Here is a 23,760-nt window from a genome sequence, read left to right on the forward strand (position 1 = left end):
ACGACAGCCGCGGCCGCGATGTCTTACGCTTTGTGGTTCAGCTTTCCATTTTCTCACTAACCAGTACGCGCTGGTTTAGATTTTGTTTCTGTTTTTTTTTTGCTATTGCTACAATTCGGTTTTGATTGCCTAGCTGGTGGAACATTCGGATGCCGCCGGATTTCTCGCGTACGCTAAAGGAAACGGAAAAAATAGGCGCCCAGTTTTTTGAAAACCGCGAATTCATCGAACCACAACAAATCACACTCCCCGGGTTTGATAATTTAATGCAAAACTGAAAGAGTAATATCCAGCCAAAAACAATAATGTGAGACGCTTGACGCACCCTAATGCGCATATTAAAAACTGAAGTCTATGCTAAAAGTCAACATGAAAATCGCAAAAAAAATATGGAGTATCATTCAGAACAGAATGACAAATAGAGTTTAAACTATTAAGCCTAGGCACAATTTTCCCGTATGTTTGGATAACGTGCCGCTATTAAGCCTACCCCCATTCTGATACCTGAAGCCTAGTGCACACTAGGAGACGATTGGTCTCGAGACAGTCTCAATGTCTCCCATTTTTATTCAGAAGGCAATGAGACTCTCTCGTGTTCGTGTTATATTGCGTACATTCTGATAAAGGTATTCCACGGATCTATAAGACAAGCTGCCAGGAAGATGTCCGATCCTTATAGCTTCAGTAGCTACACTGAACCAAATCGGGCGATTAAATATATAGGGTGTTTCTTTTAACTTATATTGTTTGAGGTTAAATTCATTTTACAGTAAAAAATGATACAATCTATCAAAAAGCTCACTACATTTCATTGAATGATAAATGATTTTTATACAAAATTCAAATTGATTAAAATCAATAAATTATCTTTTGTTTGTTAAAAAAAAAACCTATAGATTCTATAAGCAGGCTTTGAATATGTAATGCATTGAACAGAAATGCGCTTGTTAATTCCATCAATTTCCATCAATGATAAATTTTAATAGAATTTTCAATAAAATAAATCTCTCCACTTGTTTTGGTGTACAGTTAAGATATTTTCATCTTTCAAAATGGCGGAAGAGGAACAGCGTTTGTTGGACGACCTTTGTTGTGCTGGATTAGGCAGGGATTTTATTCAAACATTGAGTGGTAAGTATATCTTAATTGTTCATTCAAACACAGTGTTTTCGAATACATTTTTATTTCGCAGATTGTGGAATCGGTTTGAAAGAACTGTGTTCTTTAACATTGGCGCAGCTGACGGGTGCTCTGCAACGAATCTCGTTGGGGCCAGGACAACGGTGGGACTACAAAGTCATATACTCTTCGATTTTGGATTGGCAGAAAAGAAACGTAAGTAACACAATGATCAGAAAGTTGGATTGTTTATTAGATAGTTTACACTAATTTTGCAATATTTGTATTGAAGAAATATCATAACCTGGAAATTGACATTTGAGAAAACATTTGTTCGTCAAATCACAACAATAGGAGAGATAAGTGCATAATGGTCACCTTTAGAAGGACGCTAATCAAATAATAGAAAACGGCTATAATTTGTGAGTTACTACATCGTTTCGTGTTCTGACACTAAAAAAGTAATTTCTGGGGGGCTTGAACTTGAAAAAGTAGATTAAAACGTTTAAAAATGCATTTCAAAAATTATTTGCCAAAAGCTGAAGATCATTTAATTTCATGACACAGAACACGATTATCTGATGTAAATTAAAAAAGTTGAACCCTTAACAACAGGATTTTGCAATGTAAATTTACACGTCTTCAATAATATTAATCCTAACAGCACTGACTTTTGAATGCAATAATATTACATTATAACGTGTAGCACGATTTTGTAATGTAAATTCAAAATATTGAATTTTTACAACAACGAAAATGAAATTTCCTAAAATTACACCATACGGAATGTTATAATAAATCATAAAATTAATTTAGATGTAAATTATACTGAAACGTAAAATGATTTTGGTTTTATATTCCGTCATATCAATTCTGGTCATTAATCACATCGATCATCCTTTAAAAAAGTTACTTAAAGATCGAGTTTTTTCAGTTTTAATCAATCGGTGATCGAAGCATTTAAATTGTGATTTTAGCATCCGTAATTTGCACCGTTTACACCGTGCTCTGTTACACCGAGAGAAGAAGCGGATGTAAACAGAACGGTAGAAAATCGAACCAGCAACAAAACCGGCGCGATTATTACTCGCCGCCCGGATACTTTTGCGGGGCCGCAGTGGATTTCCCAGTTGTTTCTGTTGATACGAGTAAGTTTGGTAAAATGTACCTACATTTATATGATTTTTTAATATAATTTGTTTTATACTACAGGAATAAAATCGACCCACACCAATTTTGGGAGGTATCAATGTCCAGCAGCGTTTGTGTCTCCAAGTAATAAATCTGTAAATCGCTCTTATTTTGAATCCGAGCTGTGCATGAAACGTTTATGTTTGAGCAGATCCGAAAGATTGCTCGACTTTCTGGGGGATCTTAATTTTTTTTTGCTGTCAGCTCCCTTCGTTTGAAAACTAAAACCTGGTGGATTGCTGGTATTCAGGTGAGTTTCTTTTTTTTTGCTAATGACATTTTTCAATAGTGAACGTCGAACATTTCTTTCAGCTAAGTTTTCCCAAACGATGCGATGGATAAATATTTATCAGCGATCGCTGTGCGGCGGGCCGAATGGAGACGCTCTTTAGGAAGGTCAAGTTCACCGAGAAATCTATCGCCACTTTCGCCTTGTTAAACAGATACTTTTCGTAAGTAGTTTCGAAATTTATTAAGTTAGGATAAAATGAACGATTAAACTTTGCAATTATCGTCGAAGTTTAAGTAGACATATTAGGTATTAATAATGTTAAAAAGAATCTAACCGAAAAAAGACCCTAACTATGATTTATATCGATGGGCTGACGTTGAATCAATAAAGAACAATTACCATTACAACAAGAAAAACTAACTAAAATTAGATTTTAGGAAATCCACTGACGTTCCTCCAACAGCTTCAGCATTAGAAAATAGAACAGTTATTATATGTTAGACAATTTGCTAGATTGCCCTGATGAATAAAAAAATTTTTTTTAATATATATAGATCTTTTCATTCATACACCCAACGAAATGAGTCTTTAAAATTACATCTCATATGATGTAAGGGAAAGAAGCATTACATATGACGGACTTTTAGTACTTGAAAAATTACTCATCTTAAAAATTTACACGGCCGGAAATTTTAAAGGCGTGTAATCAACTCGCACTAAAAATTCCGTCACATATGATGCTTCTTTTTATCTACATCATATGTGATGTAATTTTACAGATTTTTGTGGTAGTGTGTAGATCTAAATGATTTAACGATCATAAGAGATTATTTTCCGGAGCTCAAAAATTATAATATTTTCGTCACTTGAGAATTTTGGTTGGTTTTTTCAGTAACATTTTTGATGATAAAGAGATTTATTTTTTGCTGAAAAATACTACTATAGGAACAACTAAACATTTCCTCATGAAAATTTGTTTGTGAAAATTTTACTTTCTTCGAGTAATGGAGTGCTTAATATGCCCCGGGTGCTCGTTATGACCTTATCACCTCCACTTCTGGTTCCAACTTCAAATGAAAATCTTCGAGAATTAGTTCGTTTGATTTCAAATTAAGGTGCTTTGAATTATAAAACTTAAAATTTTGTATATGATTAGACCAGATTCATTTTTTTTCGGAAGTTGAAAACCTCTCCAAGCCTTCGGTTGACTACTTCCTTTCCCCTGGGCCAGTGATTTGATATAGTGAATATGTGAACAATAATTTGACGATGTTGAATTGAACAAAAAAATCCCAGAACTAGGAATTAGAATTTTGTGTCCATTCATTTTCATTTAAAAAGGTTTTATTTATTTTATCTTTCATAGGAAAACGCTATTTATGACTTGATTAATGTTCAATACGAACTAACGGAGTCATCGCAGAGAGGAAATATTGTTGAGTTGATCGATCAACCGGGGACTAAAGATGAAGTGACGTTTGATTATGTCTACAGCGTTCAAACAGCGGATACAAAAGTGGAGCTAGAATCAGAAAGTTTTGAATCCAATATAAGTGTTGCTCCTTCAAATTCTCACTATCCTGATGAAGCAGGTCCAAGTAGGTCGAGTCATGAATCTCCTGAGGTAATGCTTATTCTAATGTGGCTAAAATTTAAATATGTCTAGGATTCTTGAATGAACCGTTCTAACTCCCGGGCAATCATTTAGAGATTAAGCCCGCAGAATCCTAAATATAATGGAATTTTTTTATCACCCTACCACCCTACTGCACATTCTCAGTAACCGTATCGTTTTTTTCCCATTAGATCAGGCCAAAGAATTCCGCAGACGGCTCGGAAGTGAATAACACTGAAAGTATTAGCTCCAATATAAGTATTACTCCTTCCAATACTTACTCTCCTGATGAAGCAGGTCCAAGTGGGTCGAATCACGCATCTCATGAGGTAATTCTAATCTTTATTAATCAAAATTAATTTATTTCTCCACGATAGTAAGCTAATTATTATCTATATATATATATAAAAAGCAATTTCTGTATGTATGTTTGTTTGTTTGTTCGTTTGTTTGTTTGTCCTCTATAGACTCAGCCGTCTTAAGGGCTAGAGAGCTGAAATTTGGCATGGATGCTCATTAGGACCAGGAAGGATGAAAAATGTTTTTAGATTTTCGGATGACCCCTTCTGAAGGGGGTCGTCCATACAAGACAAATATTGTTTTCGCGATATTGACGTCAATTTTTGTCAGATTGTAATGAAAATTTGCACATGAGAGTTTTGAGAGATGGAAAACTGGTTTCGGGTATTGAATTTAGGGTCAGGGGTCGGCAAAGGGGTCGTCCATATTAACTTCTCAATATTTTTGTGATATTAACGTTATTATACATCGGATTGAGATGAAAATTTCGGGTCGGATATTTTTAGGGACGGGCAATCGATTGCCGATATCAAATTTTGTGTAAGGGGCCACCCAAAGGCGTCGTCCATATTAACTGTTGCCTTTTTTTACAATATTGACGTTACTTTACATCAGAATCAGATGAAAATTGATACACGAGAGTTTTGAATGACGTGCAATCGATTTCAGGTATCAAATTCAGCTTAAGGGGCCGGAAAAAGGGGCCGTCCTTATTAACTTTTCAATATTTTCGTGATATTGACGGTATTATACATCGGATTGAGATGAAAATTTGCACATAAGAATTATTAAGGTCGACCAGTTGATTCCAATTATCCAATTTCGGGTCAGGGGTCGGCAAAAAGGATCGTCCATATTAACTATTCCTTTTTTTGCGATATTGAAGTTATTATGCAATTGATTGGTTTGAAAATTTGCATCGAGGAGTTTTGAGGGAAGGGAAATCAATTTCAAATATCAAAGTTAGTAAAAGAGGCCACTGAAAGGGGTTAAATTTTTTTGGCAATAATTTTGTTTTTATGCAACGATCGAGTCAATATTTATACACGGGGGTTGGGACAGTCAATTGATTTCTGATTTCTATATTTGTATCAAACGACAAAAAGGGGGTATTTGCAATAGTTACTAGATTTTGTATCGCATTGAGAAAAAAATCATACATGGGGATTTCACGGCCAATTGATCCTGATGTCAAATTTAGTACCGTATGACAGAAAAAGTAATCGTCCATATTACGTGTTCAACATTTTGGCAATAATTGCTTAACAATACATTCGGAAATGCATCTGGAAAATGCTTAGCAAATGATATTTATTCAAACTGTTCATAACATATTCTAAGTTGAAAACGAAACGGAGTTCGTATGGGATCAGCTAGTTATAAATACTAATATAGTATAGGTATATAAACACTACTTCACTCGTTAGACTGACTCAGAATAATCGATTTCAGTTTATATTGTCCGAGTAACAGCAAAGAACATCAAACATTTTAGATTTCAAAGAACAAATAGTAAAAAATGAATCTATTTCGTCTAAAGTCATAATGTCCAGAAGACCGCCAAGGGCAGGGGTGAGCAAACCAAATGGCCATTTTTAATTTTGGCCATAAGGGCAATTTTGAAGGTCATACGCACTTAAAATAACGTTTGTTAATATTTTGCAGAAATTTTTTCATAAGGGGCCGTTCAAATATTACGTAACGTAATTATCGAGCATTTTCAAACCCCCTCTCCCCCTTACGTAACACATTCATCTTAAAATTTCTAAGCGAAATTCCCAAAGTGTAACAAGCTGCTATACCCCTCCTCCTTAAAGCGTTACGTAATATTTGAATGGTATTTGAAAACGATCTTATATTTCTCTATTTAAATGAATACTATTAATCAGAGACGAACCAGCCAAAGGCTGAAAGTCTCTTAAAATAAAGAAAAAAATACTATTAATAAATTTCAGAAAAATATTAACAAATGTTATTTTCAATGCGGCATACAAGATTTTAAATTCCAAATGGCCCGTTGGTTTAAAAGGTTGCTCCCTTGCCCTTAGCAATCATTTGAAAATTAAGGCCCCAGAATACCAAATACAGTGGAATTTTGGGTTACCCTACTGCACATTCTCTGTAACCTTATCGTTTTTTTTTCATTAGATCAGGTCAAGGAATTCCGCAGACGGCCCGGAAGTGAGTAACCCTCTGAAAGTCGTTGACCGTTCTGCAGCTTTCTTTTCGCCAGCTGTTCTCCGAGATCTTTTGGAATCTACTGAACTGGGCAGAGACATTGTTCGAAGGACAAAAGGGGGCGAACTTTCTAAAGGGCGCCAAAGAGAGCTGGCCGGGATTGTTGCGTCTTGGCATTTGAAAAACAGAAATCGAACTCTCAAGGAATATTTGAAAGAATATGCCCTAACTGTTGTATCTGTTTTCCCGAATGAATCACAATCAACATATTTCCTTGAAGCGGCAGGTGACAAAAAATGTTCGACCGGTCTGATTCCAAACAGAATAAATAATGAAAGAGCGAAGCGACGAAAAAGAGAGCTACATGAAACCCAACATGCCAAACGTCTCAAGAACGGTAATCAATGGGATGTAGATGAACCAAAGGTACAACCATCTTTATCCCTTGATTGGTTGAGAAGAAACCAAGCACCTTGGACAACGGTAATAGACAAATGGCAAGAAACATTCAATCACCGGAGAACCTGGCTTTGCAAACCGACTACAATCAATAAATTGAAGGACAACAATTTATGGGCGCTTATTGCTTCGAGATATGGTTATCAACTGGTATGAATTTTAATCTATTTAATAACATTAGATAATCGAAACTTTATTTTGGTATTAGGAATATGATAAGCGTGTTTTCCGGAATATATGTACCGGAATTGTATTTTGATCAATAATCAATAATCTCAGCTCACTAAATCGAACACTCGAGTTATTTTTGATCGAAAATTTGAAAAAAAATGTCTACTGTGTGAATTTTATAAAAAATATCAATTTTTTCAATAAATAAGCTTTAACTTTATTTATTTTATTTATTATTTTGGGTTTGACAAAAGAATAAATTAGAAGTTTGTTCCGGCCTAATTACTGTATTTTGATACATTTCCTAACTAAATCAAGTTTTCAATATCACAAAAAAGTAAATTAAAACAAAGGACTATTACTTTCTTTGCAGTTTGTTACTTATTATTCAACAAAAATAGAAATATTCTTTTAAATAAAGCCTTCCTTTTAAAATCGTTTCAGATATGTAGTGACTTTGACTTAATTGTGAATCCAACAACTAAAGGGTCCCAAAAACTACAGAAGATTTTGGCCGATTTATACAAGTATATCCAACCGCGCATATCTGAGGAGAGTGCACTTGTGATGCTCGATGCAGCACTGAACGCAGATGCTAGCACAGGTAAGCTCATTTTCCATGGCTTGAAAATTTATTTCTAATCTTGTTCCTTTTCTCCTACAGACACACAATTATGTACTTTACTTATCCTCTTAAATTGCGTTCTGTTGCCGGTAAAAGTTGCTAGAGGTTTTAAACCAACGATTTTGTACGCTCAGGCGGAGACAGTTCTGTTCGCCGAAACAAGACAGCTTGCTGTCGAAAAATATAAAGAACTTTGTTCGCGATTAAAAGATCTTGGATTGCCAGCTGCACCGAAAATAGTCGCACGCGGTCGTGGTCCTACTCAGCTTCAAAATACATTTTATGTAATCTATGAAGAACTGTGCTACGAACTTCCTACACTTCTCCAAGCTGTTGACGTCCTGATGCAACTGAGCCATGTCCTGGGAATAAAACATTCGAAGGTATCGAAGCAGATCTGGTTGTTCCTGGCTTTACAGTATTTGCACACCGGAAAAATACAAATCTATAGAGAAATTAGCAGTACATTTACAAAATGTCCAGGCCACCGGAAATCGAATGCTTTGTTGAAAACTGCACTCAAAGCTTTAATACCTCAAGTTCCTATATAAACCATCTTACTTCATACCATGGTGTTCCAAATAACCATACATGTGTATGTTCTGCTCCTAAATGCGGACAAATATTTAGCAAATACTATTCGTTTAAAAGACATATCGAGAAGCACTTTTTGCCGAACAATGATTCAAACACTCAAACACAAGAGTATCTAAATGCTTTACCTTTAAACGAAATTATGTCTTCAAATGAAAACGAATCACACAATGAAGAAAAACAAATTCACGAATCAGAAAATGAAATAGTACATCTTTTAAACCAAGTAGATTTACATGCAATAAATTTCACTTTGGATTTGCACCGGAGGAGTAATTTTTCTCGGCAAGATGTGCACGAAATTCAAAAGCAAACCAAAGATTATTTAAAAACAATCGTTGCTGATATTAAATCTTTCAATTTAGCGCCATCAAATCGCGAGGACAATTATAAATTTATTCGTTATTTAGAGAAAGTTGATTCTACATTCGATGCCATTGATACTGATTTTAAATTGTTCAATCAGCTCGAAAAATTAGGAATTTTTAAGCCCCCTTGTTTGATAGTTCTTTCTAAAGAGAATGTTACAACGAAAAGTATGTTACCAGCAGAAGTAGATCCAAAAACAAGTTTTTTAGTTTTAATGCCAATTATATTTCAAGTTAAAAGTTTCTTCGAAACAGGTGATATTTTGGCCACTACACTAGATAGAATGAACGAACTTGAGATCTCGAATGATTATTGTAATCTCGTTAACGGGAATGTATGGAAAAACATAAAAAACAAATACAAGGGTGAAATTACTATACCAGTATCTTTGTATTCCGATGAATTTGAAATTAACGACACATTGAGTTCACATAGTAAGAGGCATTCCATATGTGGTTTTTATTATACTTTCCCGATACTACCCAAACAGTACTCTGCTAAACTGAATAATATTTTTATAGCTGGAATAGTTAAAAAGGTAGACATAAACCAGTATGGCATGAATGCCCTTTTGCAAAACATGATTGATTGTTTTACCGTGTTAGAAAACGGAATAGCAATTGAAATAAACGATAAGACAACAATGATCAGATTTAGTTTGTGCATTGTACTTGGCGATAATCTAGGCATACACAACATGCTACTTTTTTCCGGAAGTTTCAGTGCAAATTATTATTGTCGGTTCTGCAAACGTAGTAAAGAGTATTTGAGTATAGATGAGCACGAAATCACACAGGATTTAAGAAATAGAACAAATTTTTTGAACGACATCGAACAAGCCAACCAATCGGAAACCGGTATTAGAGGATTAAGTATTCTGAACAAGTTACCATCGTTTTGTGCTGTTGAAAACTTGAGTGTAGACCCTATGCACGATCTTTTTAGTTCGGGAGTCTGCAAATACGGCCTGATAAACATAATTAACTATTGTATCTATGATAAAAAAATTACAACGCTTAATACGATAAACACGCGAATAAAAATGATTAGTTCAAAAGATTTGAATGAAGCTTTAACGAGAATGCCACCATTAGAAGAAATCACGATATCGGCTTCAGCTTAGCTTAGCTTGGTTGACTACTCATATCCACCTTAAATCATTGAACTTGAAATGCTGTGAAGATATGATCATTCATCAAAAATATATATAAAAAAATGAATCTTCTGATAACATATTTATCCAGTTCTTTACTCAGCTTACGCATTTCGAATTCCACAATCGCTGGCGTGGCTAAGCAGAACAAGTTCCACGTCGCCAATGGTTGCTACTCCGTGATTAATCGAGGCCATCAATTTTGCACAAAGTCCAAAAGAATGGTGCTTGGGATTAGCAGCCATTCTCATTGTACAAAACTGATGCTCTCACTTTTTTATATGATTAATAACGGCGCCGGCCACGTCCTAGTAGTCAATAAGGGGAAAAAGGAAGGAATGTTAGTATGATACTCTTTAGGTTCATCTAGCAACCTCTTGCTCCTGCATAGTCCAAAAATAATTTTGAAATAGTCAGAACCAGAGATAAGTTAGTATCACCAACTATGGAGACCGTCTGTACGTCTGCGAATCTATATTCAAGTATCCAAGGAAGGAGTTGTGTTAGTTAATGAAAGGTAGAGATCAGGATCCATTTTGGTAAATGGTGCGATCGAGTTTTCCTACACCTCCTATGCTCCTAGATATTTCCTAAGGAATCTCCTATTTCTATCTTTGAGGCAGTGATAAGAAGTTTAATAGTAAAGTAAAAAATATTCTAAAATCTTCTTAGCTAACTTGTTTTCCTAGCTGTTATTCCTGCTACATTGATGTATTTTCAAAAACGACCTTTCAGGGTAAAAATACTTCTATCAAACTTCAAAGAATAGTTATAAGGAGATATATTAAAGATTAAAGTTTTGTCAATGAATGAAGTAATCCTCTTTTTTATTTATTTTACTTTATCAATATGTTATGTGAATTGTGATGATTGAATTAGATCGTTTTTGGAAACCCATCAACATAAATCAACTCTTTGCCTCATATTAATGTAAACGATTATTAGTTTTGAAGCATCTATCAACAGTTCATAAAGCATATTTTAAGACATTATCTTGGAACAACCTAACATTTCAAGATTAAAATTAGCATTCTGATATTCGATATTGTAAAAGAATAAATAACTCACTAGAACTATTCATTTTATCATTAATTTGTATGTTTTTGTGTGTAGTTTCTGACATAACTAAATAACTTTAAGCATTGTTGAACTTCTTCTTTTATTTAGAGTCTTTGCTGATAAACTGATTTATATTCTGGTATGGTTGCAATCCTAAAATTATCCTTTACGTTACTCATGTTCAACTTTAAGTACTTCAGAAAAATATTTGAAATTATTCTTAAATCAAGTTATGACCTTTATGATGTTTCTTGGCAACTTTATAAACACAAAAGCTTCCTGTTGATGGGGCATCAGAAAAACGCCTAAATGTATACAGTACTAACTCTGTTGAAACGATAAATAAACTTGTGCAAAATATTACATGAAAGAATAAGAAATGCTGAATTGAAGCATGGACTAACCAAATCTTGTTGCAAGCGTTGTATGAAATATTTAAAATAAAACAAAATGTATACTTAGCTTCGAATAGTCGTTGTGGTCTTCATGTTTGGCATCTGCTCCGAGAATATATGAAACTGTCATCAGATTGATCATTGTTCTAGAGGCATTTTATTTTATTTTTTTTCACTATGACGTATCACTCTCAGCACAGACACATCTGTTACACACGTTACATTAAAACGACCGGACGTTACATGCCGGTCTATAAGCTTATAATGATGGAAGCTTTTGATGTGAAAGCTTCTTGGTTGTAACACCTTCTCTAGTGAAGCTAGTACGTGCTAGTACTTCAAATTTTCATGCACAGGACATATCAAAATTGAATATTTAAACGATGATTATCGCGTAAACAGAGGTAATTGTAAAGAAACTTCACTAAACCCGTTTGAAAAAGCACTCAGCGCGTTCGTTCCACTAAAAGCATCGAACAAATAATCTATATTTCACTCTTAATTAAGAATTTTCTATCACCGATAGCAGGAAAACAAACCGTACTTGGCAATGTTGCCAATAATGTTCAGAAATCACGATATCGGCTTCAAAGAGAAAAACTGTTTCTTTAAAATGCACTGCGAGTGAGATGAAATCTTTTCTTTATTTACTATCTTTTGTGCTAGGGCCGTTTTTTTCTGTAGATGACCCAGTTTGGGAATACTCAAGAACATTGATTGAAATGGTTGATTTAATATTGTTGCCTAAATTCAGTCATGAGCAGATCGAAGAATTAGCTTCAATAATTTCTAAACACCACAAACTTTATAAACAACTGTTCAGAGAACCGTTAAAACCAAAGCATCACTTTCTTGTGCATTATCCTTCAATAATTCAAAATAACGGCCCTGTCGTGAACATGATGTGCTTCCGGTTTGAGGCTAAGCACAGAAAGTTCAAGCAGTATGCAAACATAATTTCGTCCCGTAAAAACATCTGTTTAACGTTGTCAACCAAAGCGTGTCTACAATTTTCTTTTGATGTAGCAACAAAATCATTTTTCAAACCTGATGTTGAATTTGATGGTAGATCGTCCACGTTATTTGATCGATCCTATTTTGATAAACTTGTTTCTCCTCTTCCAATAAACATACACGAAAATTTATTGATTACTTTCAGTTTTAAGTTCAACAATTTTTGTTTCAAATCAGGTTCATTTCTCACGATAACTTCTATTGGAATAACTGAGCTGTATCAAATTATAGAGCTGATTGTGGTGAACCATGATGTTTATGTTGTTGGCCAACTCTGGCAATGTGGACAATTTAATGAACATTTTCAAGCTCAAGAAGCACTTCATATGACTCCTCTTGTAAAAATAATTGACTTCAAAGAATTTGATGGTCCCCCAGTTACGTTACACGAAATTCAAAATAAATATTATTTTAGAATTAAAAACAGCTTCAGTGAACTAGAATAAAATTAAATTTTAGATGTAAAATTTTGAAGTCAGGTAGAATAAGAACAAAATTTGTGATTCGAAATTCCATGTAGTCAGGTAGCATAAGAATATTATTTTGTAATGTGAAATTTCATGTTGTCGGATAAAATAAGAATAAAATATGTGATGTTAAAAACTTTCGACCTTGTAACTCATTGTATTTTAATAAATCTCATTCGAATAATGAAAAAAAAAAACACTTTTTTATGAGAAATAAACATTTTAAATTTCATTAAAATATTTGATTCATTTTATTCCGTTCACTAGAATTTATTTATCACCAGATTTCATAATGGAACATATTAAAACGATTATTTTTTACTTTCATTAGAATTTCCGATAAAATCAATCGGAAATAATGATCACATCATTGCCTGCCAGTCTTTAAAAAGTATTGGATTTTCCTTTAGTGCAAAAACACTAGAATTTCCGATAATGCTTATAGCCCGATTTTGTTCAGTGTAGAACCCAGGCATCTATTTACATAGATGTTTCCAACGCATCCAGGCGCGGATCTAGAGATTGCTCTTAGGGGGGGGGGGGGGGGGTGATTTAGTAAATTTTCAAAAAATATGGCCAAATTTTTTTTAGCAATTGGGAAAAATAAAAATTGTGACAGGAAAAATGTTGATGATAAAAATTAAGAGAATTCAGCAGCATGTAAATAATGTTGAAGACAATTAAAAAAAAATTTGTTCAAAGTATTCTGTACATCGGTTTGTAGCTGGTTTAGTCTTAGACAAAACGCAGACGAATGTTTTTTCAGTGGTATGAAGTTAAATTTACGTTTATTTATCTAGTTGGGGATATGGAATGACCATTTGGTTATTTTTATCAGATTAGAAATCCGTAAGCAATTGAATTTGGAAAATTGTATTTGATTAATTTTCAGTCAAAATGAATCTGTTGGTATGATTTCAATTTACTCAAATGGACATCTCTGGTTTTATGGTTAAAACTACGTTTTATTAATTTTGAAACTATGTCAATATTCGTGTAAAAAGCCATTTACACAAGTTTCAATTACATTTAATCGAAATATTTTCTCTTTTGAGATCCAATTTTAAACCATTCATTTCTTATCGAAAACCTTCAATGTATTTATTCAATAGTTTTACATATTTTCCACTAGAAGTTCCATCAATTTAAAGACCTGAATCTCTTAAACAAATATTTAAAACACAAATAAGTAAATTGCTTATCATTATATTTAATTTTTTTTTAAAGAGGTTTGCTGAATAGATCCGTCGTTTTATATATTATCGAAAACTTATACCGTTTTTTTCGCTGTAAAATTTGAAAAATAAGTCTGTGGCTTAGTAACAAGATTTAACAATTGAACAGTTTTATTAACTCCACCAGTAATGTTCACTACAAAGAGCGGATAGACTTTACAAAAATATCCTTGATAGTTTTGGAAAAAACTAGCCAACTTTTTGAATGTTTCCAAATGCTTTGCACTTGCGTATCGTTTTTCTTTTCCAGCACTTGGACTTTTCAAATGCTCGCCGCTCGGAGAATGGAAACGAAAATTGTGGTGGAGGTACTCGTCTGGTTAAAACGTTAAGCTTATGTGCCAATCATCAATAATTGATTAAGATTATGTGCCTTTAAAACAGCACCTATATCTATTTCATAGACTAATCTGCAGAATATGCGAAAGTCTGATCATTCAGGAAGTCAGATAATTCTACACCCATAGAAGAGGTTGCAAAAATCCAATGCCTATTTAGCAAATCTCTGTGCCGATAATGCGCTGAAATGTGCACTGTGCCGAAGATGATATGTTTGAAAAACCGTAACTGGCATAAGGACTCGGCTCCCAACTAAAATGATGCATGACCACTACATTGAAGCGAAACAAGAAAAACATTTTATGGGATTTCCTTCCTATTGGATAATTCATCCCAGAAACAAGAAAATAAAAATATAAAATACAGCACCTGTAGGGAGAGTCGAACTCAAATCACCAACTATATCGTCTTGCCAGTCCGTCATCCTGACCAGTGTACTAATTGAGCTACATGCAAGATGAGGGATATTTGTCATAGGCTTTCTGCCATCGAACAATCACAAAAAATCGCACAACGGTGGCTTCCCGGCGTTTGGCCGTCTTTCAATGTAGTCCTTTGTTTTGCGATGGTAACGGGAAAGGGAACGGGAGTGAAGGCAAAGGGAAACCCATTGAATGAGAACTGTGCTTTGCTTACTGCCTGCTATTACATACACACGCTACATATACACAGCTGCCAAAGCCGGGCAGTTTGGCCGGTGTCTGTTTGCCGGTGAATTGAAGGAATGTTTTTGTTGTTGCTTTTGCTACATACACACGCACAGCTTAGCCGTGGTTGTTTGCCGGTGCATTGAAGGGATTGAATTAGAAGGATGTTTTTGTTGTTGCTTTTGCTACATTCACACGCACAGTGCTCGGTTCGCTGGCTGCCTGGTGTTGGCCAGTATTTATTTCCATCCTTCTTCGTCTTGTGATGCGATAGGGAGGGACGTGAAAGCGTTTTTATTTTGTTTCTTTCAAACATACGCAATTCGGTTAACTTGGGAGATTAATGCCGGTGGGAGCAAATCGAATCAGCACCGGTCGCGTTATCTTCTTGTACCAATGATGCTATGTAATTGACTACACGCCATTGGCACAGAGGCTGAATTTTGGGTGTAGCCGTACATGGAACAATTATTGAAAATTTTCATCTGTGGACCCAATAAAAACATTTTTTTTAGAAAACTATCAAGTTTGATAAACATGCATTAATAAGAAATCACTTTATGATAAACTTGAAAATAAATGTTGGCTTCTTTCAGGCCTATTCAAGAAATCATTCAGAGTTAGTCACTATCAACCGACATTTCTGGTACTGGAGCTTACAACAACTCTTAATATCGATTAATTAAGAAAACCAAATAATGACCACAGCATCACCATTGTAATATTTCAGTTCAGCTTTCCTTGTAAATCTTCTGTTTTTTTTTTTTAGAAACCTCATCAAACATCTTTGACCCTCAATCAATGACCAAAGCATCACCATTGTAATATTTCAGTTCAGCTTTCCTTGTAAATCTTCTGTTTTTTTTTAGAAACCTCATCAAACATCTTTGACCCTCAATTTGTTTGATACCCTTTTTCTTTTCCATCTTAGAAACACTTTCTTTAAATCACGCGCCAAACAATTCAGAATATTTCCATAGCCATGAGAGTAAGAAACCATTAGTTCCACTTCAATTTGCACAAAAATCTGGTGTCATGCTTAAGAAAAATCCTTAAAGAGAGAGGTGTAAGTTTAATCCTTCTTGCACGCTCGAAGCCAACACGAAGCTATAAACGCGCATATTGTTTATACTCAATTCAAGCATATTTTTAAGCAGCTATAGAATTCTTATGCGCGCGTAAAAATGGTAAATATCAATGTTAAGATATTTTGACACCTGAAAAAGTTATGTTCCATCTAAATTGAGTTAAAAACTTTGTGACCATTTTTCTGAAGTTTTATTTTTTCCGCTTGGGGGGGGGGGGGGGGGGTGGGTGATCACCCCCATCACCCCCCCCGTAGATCCGCGCATGAACGCATCCAGCTTAAAATTGACATTTTTTAGAAGTTTCATCGTACAGAATTTATCTTACTAAATAGCTTAACTCGTACGGTTAGTAGTTCTCAACCAAAATGCTTTCTGGAGGGGAGTCATTTGATGCCAATCAGAGGTTATTCTAAACTTTTGGGCGTTTATGTCCCATGCAGCCAACTTGAGCTGTCCTTTTATCGCGTCACGAGCCGTTTTCCACTTTTTTAAGCTTAAACAAAATCTCTCAATGGGCCGAATCTCCAGGCAGTTCCACTTTCAAGAGCCCGATCCAACAAGCCAATTGCTTGATGACTGTCATCAGATGTTTTGGCTTGTGCGGGAGGAATTCGCTTTTTCTTGCGCGTCATGTTAGATCGGACTGGAAGACTCGATCACTCAGATGACCAGATAGTAAACAAACAACACAACGATATGGAAGTTAAGATGGGGTCCGAGCAAAGATCGAAGCGCAGAAGAAACAATCTTCTTTCGTGGACAAGCTATTTTGGTCCTTTGGAGCATCGGGCACAGGTCATATCACCCATTGTCTTGCAACTCCGATTCTCAACAACCCCAAGGTGCGAGATGATCATATCATCTACCAGGGCTGCGGCAACACACATGAGCTTGGAACAGCTTTTATAGTGATGCAGAAGCGCATAATCGGGAGGTGGCCGATCGACCCACGAATACGCCATTTGAGAATCAAGGGCCGGTTCTTGAACATAAGCAAAATCAACGTGCACAGCCCTCACCTCGGAAGTACCAGTGACGACAAAGACAAATTCTACGCGCAGCTGGAACGTGAAAACGACCGCTGCGAAGGTTCAGCAAGCAACAGTTGACCAACGAAAACGGCATCAAACTTCTATATTTCGCCGCCTCCAAACAAATGGCCGCACGTAGTACCTTTTTCCAGCACCTTTTCCCACACAAGTACATCAGGAGATCATCGTACCAAACGCAATCACAGATCGACCAAGTTTTGATAGACAGGCGGCAGTTTTCGAACATCATCAACGTCAGATCTTGTCGAAGCGCCAACATCGAGTCAAACCACTATCTGGTGATGGTGAAGATGCGCCCAAAACTCTCCATGGTGAACAACTTTCGAAATCGACGCGACGCGACGCCCGCCTCGGTCAAATATCGCACGACTGAAGCAACCTGAGGTCTTAGCGCACCCGCTCGAAGCAGCGCTGCCAGCAGAAGGCGAGCTGGACGAAGCCCACCTCGAGGACTTTTGGAACATCATCAAAACAGCCATTACCAGCTTTGCGGAGAACGTCATCGGGTATGCGGAACGAATACGACGGAACGACAGGTTCGACGAGGAATGTGAGCGGGTGATGGTCGAAGAGAACGCCGCGCGGTCGGCAGTAAAGGGCGTCCACGATGAAATTGCCACACACAAAATTGATTCGCAAAATTCAAGTTTTCATCCGATTGCCATCAAATTTTCAGGGATTTAAAAATAACTATTAAAACCTATTTTACTATTTTACTCGTATTTTATTTACAGTCCACATGCAAATACCCGCACCTTAGCCTCAACCCCGACCATAAGATTCTGCACAACCTGTAAATCAACCTTTTTTTGCATGTAAACCCATACTTTGTTCGGTTCCTCGACTGTCTTCACTACCTTAGGTCGTTTAAGAAGGTGCTGTTTCATAATCGCCTAGTATTTCTCGATGGGGCGGAGCTCCGGACTTTTGGGAGGGTTGAACATTTTCGGCACGAAATTGACCTTATGTCCGCATACCACTTCAGCACATCATTAGAGTAGTGGCTTGGGGCTTGTGATATAGCTCAGTTGGCAAGTCTGTTGTCTCCTGAGCCGATGTCCGCGAGTTCGAGCCCAAGAGTAAACATCGAACACAGTTGTACCGGATAGTTTTTCAATAACGATCCGCCAACTGTAAAGGCAGAAACACAATACAGCGTCGGTCGTCGCGTCACGTCAGCGGTCAACGCTGTCGATAAGTACTAAAACGCGGACGCGACGCACCCGATGATTTTTGCATCACAATTCAGCGTCAAGAGACATCTAAGATGTCTCTTGACGCTGAATTGTGATGCAAAAATCGTCGGGTGCGTCGCGTCCGCGTTTTAGTACTTATCGACAGCGTTAACCGCTGACGTGACGCGACGACCGACGCTGTATTGTGTTTCTGCCTTAACGTTGATAAAGTCGCGAATGCCATAAAGATGGTAAAACGACTATAATCGAAACAAAAAAAAAAAAAAAAATTAGAGTAGTGGCATGAGGCCAAATCCGGTCATTGTGAAGATTGTTGGGACGTTGTGGGCCTTCAGGAGAGGAAGCAGCCGCTTCTGGAGGCAATCTTTCATGTACACCTGTCCATTCTTCGTGTCCTGGGTCACGAAAGGTGCACTCCGCTTCCCGCACGTGAAGATGGCTTGCCAAACTAGGAATTTATTCGCAAATTTGGACATCTTCTGAGTGCGGACATGCTCCGGAACGCTGAAATTATCCTTGTCCGTGATAAACAAGTCGCCGTGGGTCTGTTTGAAGTCATGTTGCGAGTACATGAGACTACAAGAGGCTTGGCGCAATTTGTGGCCAATCTAAATAATTGAATCGAAGTGCTAAAGAGCGAAGGCTATTTGCTTATCGGCTTATCGCCGCGTACTCGGCGATGGGAAAGATTTTGCGACTTACATGCGTGCTCTCCTCCGTGTGATACGCCCACTTCCGGTGCACACGCTGGAGTGCTTGGATTTCTCCGGATGACGTCTGCTTCGTAACCCACGCTCTGCTGATGCGCCTGGAGTTCTTCAAGCTTTCTGGAACTCGCTGGCCGGCTCGGATTCGCCGTCGCACCGATTCCGCACCTTCGTGCCGGTCCGCTACTTGGGGTATTCTCCACCCCCACTGTCCGCCGAACCGCGGAACGTCTAGCAGAAACAGCACCAATACTCAACCCAGACCGCTCATTAAAGATCCTTGGCACTTTGTTTCCTCCTCCCAGTCACTTGACCTCTTTTCTTCGACGAACCAAATTTCCACCCCAGTGGTACCACGCTGCCCAAACGAACCCACACGCACTCCCGTCACTCGACTCTGGGTGATTTCAATCGCACACTTCCGCTAGCCCAAAGAATGAGTCCGAATCCTAACCTTCTATTCCTGGATAATTTGAACTCCGAGAAAAATCAACTATTCTGGGCGACGTTGAAAGGTCACTCTTTTTCTTCGCGTTTAAAAAACGAACCAGCTTCCGAGGCAGTTATACGATGATATTCCGGCACGAATAGAGCTTGAGTTTTCGCTCGAGAAAGATTTTGCTGACTCGAAAATTCCCAGCCGCCTATCGAAAACGCACCGATCCTTCTTTTTTTTCACTCGCCGCGTGGAATCTTGGCGTTTTTCCCGCGATTTCGAGGAGGCCGACTTGAAGTCGGTTGTCTTGCCGCAAATTTTCTTGTCGGGTTCTTGTTCCGACACACGGTCATGTTCCCTTGACCAATGTTACAGCACTGTGATTCGCATTTACCCATTTTTGAGTGCATTAGCCGTATTTACGCACATTTGATCTAAGCAACGTTGCAGTCAGCCTTCACATATGTTTCGTCGTCCATGATGCAGCATTCAACTTTCGTCAGCATGTTGAGGTACAACTTTCTGGCACGGGTTTTGGTGGACTTGTACTGCTTCTCGTCGCGTTTAGGAGCCTTTTGTACCTTGAACCGCTTTATTTTTTACCTTCTAGACAAAACTTCGGCTTAGGTGCAGCTTCTTAACCACAGTTCGAACGGAGGCATTCGGGTTTCGGTTGAAGGCCCCAACAATGCCGTTGTGATTTTTGGCGTTGTACGGAATACTTTTTCCTCCACTTCTGGGCTTCCGATCGGTGGTCAATCATTCCTTGACCGCTCTATCATTCGCGACATCATGGAATTCTCGATTCCCAACGTTTTAACGATGGAACGATGCGAGAGATCCTTTTTCTCGTGATAAATGCACAAGATTTTATCACGCACGAGCTGTTCTTTCGACTCCATTTCCGCGAGTTTTGATCACAAGACTTTAAAACTTGCAGGATGTAAACAATGCACTATGAACGAAACCCAAGCAACCAAAAGTCTCGTTAAAATGGTCGAACACAGCTTAATCAGCATAATCAATGTGCCGAAGTTCGTTTTCTTCAGCCCAAAATTTAAGTTCTTATTGAAACTTTGAAGTTCCATTACAGATTTGAACGGCCTTCTATTCAGCCCACAAGTAAACGTTTAATCAGCAAAAAAAATTTTTCTCTCTTCTCTTACTTTGGTCACCACCAGCCCATGTGGTGCTGCTGGTTTCTCGGCATCCATCTTTATTCCTCCCATCACCTCCCTCAATTGATTTTACTTAATTGGTTTGTTTTTAACTTTGTTCGATACATGCCAGCACGCACGCCAGTTCTGCTACACAATTATTTGATTCGCTTACTCAAGCAATCAACAACCTAATGGAAAAAATTAGTCCTGGTAGCAGATTTGAACCCGATCCTCCGAGATGATAGCCAAACACGCTGCTACGACGCCACGCCTAGATGTTGTCTTACCAGCAGCTTAAATTCGAAGTGATTATAAACTTCCTAGAATACCCTCAAGTGCAGCCAGCGGCCAGCAGCAAAGACGCATGTTGATTATTACTAAGAAACATTACGAAACGGCGTATAAATCAATCATCCGCCAAAATAATATCGGTTTTAAAGAAATGGAATTCCATGTTTATAACTGTTATGCATAAAATTATACAAATCCTTGAGTTTATCTTGATATTTAATTAATAAATTGCTTCAAATGACTTTCAATGTGTGATAAATTCGTGGTAAGTAAATACAGTTGGACGAAATTTTATATTTAAATAATAATTACTCTTTTCAAAAACAATCATTTGCGATTTAGCTTTAAGTTGTTTTGAGTTGAAGTTTCAATGTAAATTATACATTTCAACAATTTTCAAGCTTCAAAAAATGATTAATTTATTATATGCCCTTTTGTGATGTTCGTTCACATTTCATATTCATGAAATGGCGGCCATATCTCATAAAAGGCTATTTGAGGAACATTTGGGAACTTCGAATCTATAGAAGGCTATTTGAGACCCAATTTGTAACTTTTGTTCTGAATGATGCGAATTACATGTCACAAAAATGGCTATTTGAGGAACTTCTTGGAACTTGAAATTCACAGAAGGCTATTTGAGACCTAATTTGTAACTTTTATAATGTGTGGGTGCGATTGACATGTCACAAATAAGGCTATTTGAGGAACTTCTTGGAACTTGAAGTCCACAGAAGGCTATTTGAGATCTAATTTGTAACTTTTATACCGTGTGGATGCGAATGACATGTCACAAAAAAGCTATTTGAGAAACATTTTGGAACTTCAAGTCCATAGAAGGCCATTTGAGGAACCTTTTGTAACTTTCATGCTCACATTCGAGGAAATTCGGTACCAATTCCCTTTGGAACTTTTGTTCAGCGAAATTCGAACTTTGGAGGCCCGAGTTTTAGTAGGTATGAGACTTTTGGTTGCTTGGGAATCCACCCAAATTTTCATTAAATTCCACTCAACGGTTAAAAAGTTGCATCGTGGACACCCTTTATTGCAAAAAAAAAATTACCGACAGCGGAAGAGGCAGCAAGTCCGAATTTTCCAGGAGAAAAAGCACCGCCTGGAAGAGGAGAAACTCGAGGAGCTGCAGCACCCGCATCGTTCCCAGGAAACACGAAAGTTCTATCAGGAGCTCAACGCATCTAGCAAAGGCTGCGTACCGCAAACCGAAATGAGCCGGGATAAGGACGGAGACATTCTGACGGAAAATCGTGAGGTGATCAAAAGGGAGCAGCAGCACTTCGATAAACACCTAAACGGCGCACATGCAGGAGACAAAGACGGTGGAGGAAAGTAGGTACATCGCCGGCGTAGCCAACTGAAACGACGTAGAGGAGCCACTCCCATCGAAGAGTGAAGTTAAGGAAGCTATTCGCCAGCTGGATAGCAACAAGTCGGCTGGAAATGATGCATAGAAAGTTCTATCCCGAAACCTAATCCAACGCCTAACGCCACTAGCAGACAGATCCGTGGGAAGTCATCAGACCGGACAGGAGAGACGGTTTACGACGGACCAAAGCATTACACTACGGAAAATCCTCCATAAATGCCGTGAACACCAAGTCCCTACGGATCATCTATTCATCGACTTTAAAGCCGCATACGACACCATCGACCGTGAAAACCTATGGAAAATTATGGACGAGAACGGCTTTTCCGGGAAGCTGACCAGACTGGTCAAGACGACAATGGATGGAATGCAGTGCTGTGCGTGGATTTCGGTTGTATTGTCGAGTTCATTCTAATCACGCAGGGGGTATCGACAAGGCGATGGTCTATCCTGCATGATGTACAACGTGTCGCTAGAAGGTGTCATTCAACGAGCGGTGGGCGAAATGCAAGGCACGATTTTCAACAGATCCAGTCAACTTATCTGCTCTGCCGACGACACCTGTCGGCAGATCATCTACGGCGGTGGAAGAGACTTACCGCAAACTGAAACACGGAGCAGGAAGGATTGAGTTGATGTTTAATACGTCCAAGACTAAGTATATGCTGGCCTGTGGATCCGAGACCGACCGAGCCCGCTTCTCCAGTAATAACAAGGTCACGATCGACGGCGACGAGCTGGAGATAGTCTTTGTCTATCTCGGCTCACTGGTGACCGCAAACAATGACACCAGCCGTGAGCTCCGGCGGCAAATGATCAGCGGAAGTTGTGCCTACTATGGACTCCACAAAGAACTGCGGTCGAGAAGACTTAGCCCTCGCACGAAGTGTAACCTGTACACGAGTTTCATAAGACCAGTTATTCTCTACGGACACGAGACGTGGATATTGCTCGAGGAAGACCTGCGTATACTTGGGGTATTCGAGCGACGAGTGTTAAGAACCATATTTGGCGGCGTGCAGGAGAACGGAGTGTGGAGGCGAAGGATGGTCGATCAGTATCCAGAAGGTGGCGAAGGTAGGACATGCTGAGAGAGTGCCGGACGATTGTCCAGCAAATCAGGTATTCGCTACGAATCCGGTGTGAACGAGACGAGCAGGGGCGCAATGAGCGAGGTGGTTAACCAAGTGTAGCGTGATCTGGTGAATGTGGGATGCCCGAGAAATTGGAGAACGGTTGCCATGGACCGAGCGAATTGGAGGAATATTGTTCATCAGGTTTTGT

General features: G+C 38.0%; 1 protein-coding gene across 1 annotated transcript; it reads left to right on the forward strand.

Moving 5' to 3' along the window:
* The first annotated feature begins 1,051 nt into the window (after window positions 1–1,051).
* LOC129758749 (uncharacterized) lies at window positions 1,052–22,443 on the forward strand. The gene is made up of 9 exons (XM_055756352.1): window positions 1,052–1,131; window positions 1,193–1,335; window positions 3,909–4,166; window positions 4,349–4,486; window positions 6,606–7,244; window positions 7,710–7,869; window positions 7,930–8,352; window positions 17,712–17,893; window positions 22,192–22,443. The coding sequence occupies exons 1-9, from the start codon at window positions 1,053–1,055 to the stop codon at window positions 22,441–22,443; spliced, it is 2,274 nt and encodes a 757-aa protein (XP_055612327.1). The 5' UTR covers window position 1,052.
* Window positions 22,444–23,760: the final 1,317 nt, after the last annotated feature.

Source organism: Uranotaenia lowii, chromosome 1, assembly GCF_029784155.1.
Source record: "Uranotaenia lowii strain MFRU-FL chromosome 1, ASM2978415v1, whole genome shotgun sequence".
NCBI classification, from domain to species: domain Eukaryota; kingdom Metazoa; phylum Arthropoda; class Insecta; order Diptera; family Culicidae; genus Uranotaenia; species Uranotaenia lowii.

Excerpts from the sequence above, each read along its gene's own strand:
- LOC129758749 (XM_055756352.1), top strand. The coding sequence starts at position 1,053 with ATGGCGGAAGAGGAACAGCGTTTGTTGGACGACCTTTGTTGTGCTGGA. Across the intron at positions 1,336-3,908 it reads TGGATTGGCAGAAAAGAAAC|GAAAACGCTATTTATGACTT; the intron begins GTAAGTAACACA and ends TATCTTTCATAG. Across the intron at positions 7,245-7,709 it reads CGAGATATGGTTATCAACTG|ATATGTAGTGACTTTGACTT; the intron begins GTATGAATTTTA and ends AAATCGTTTCAG.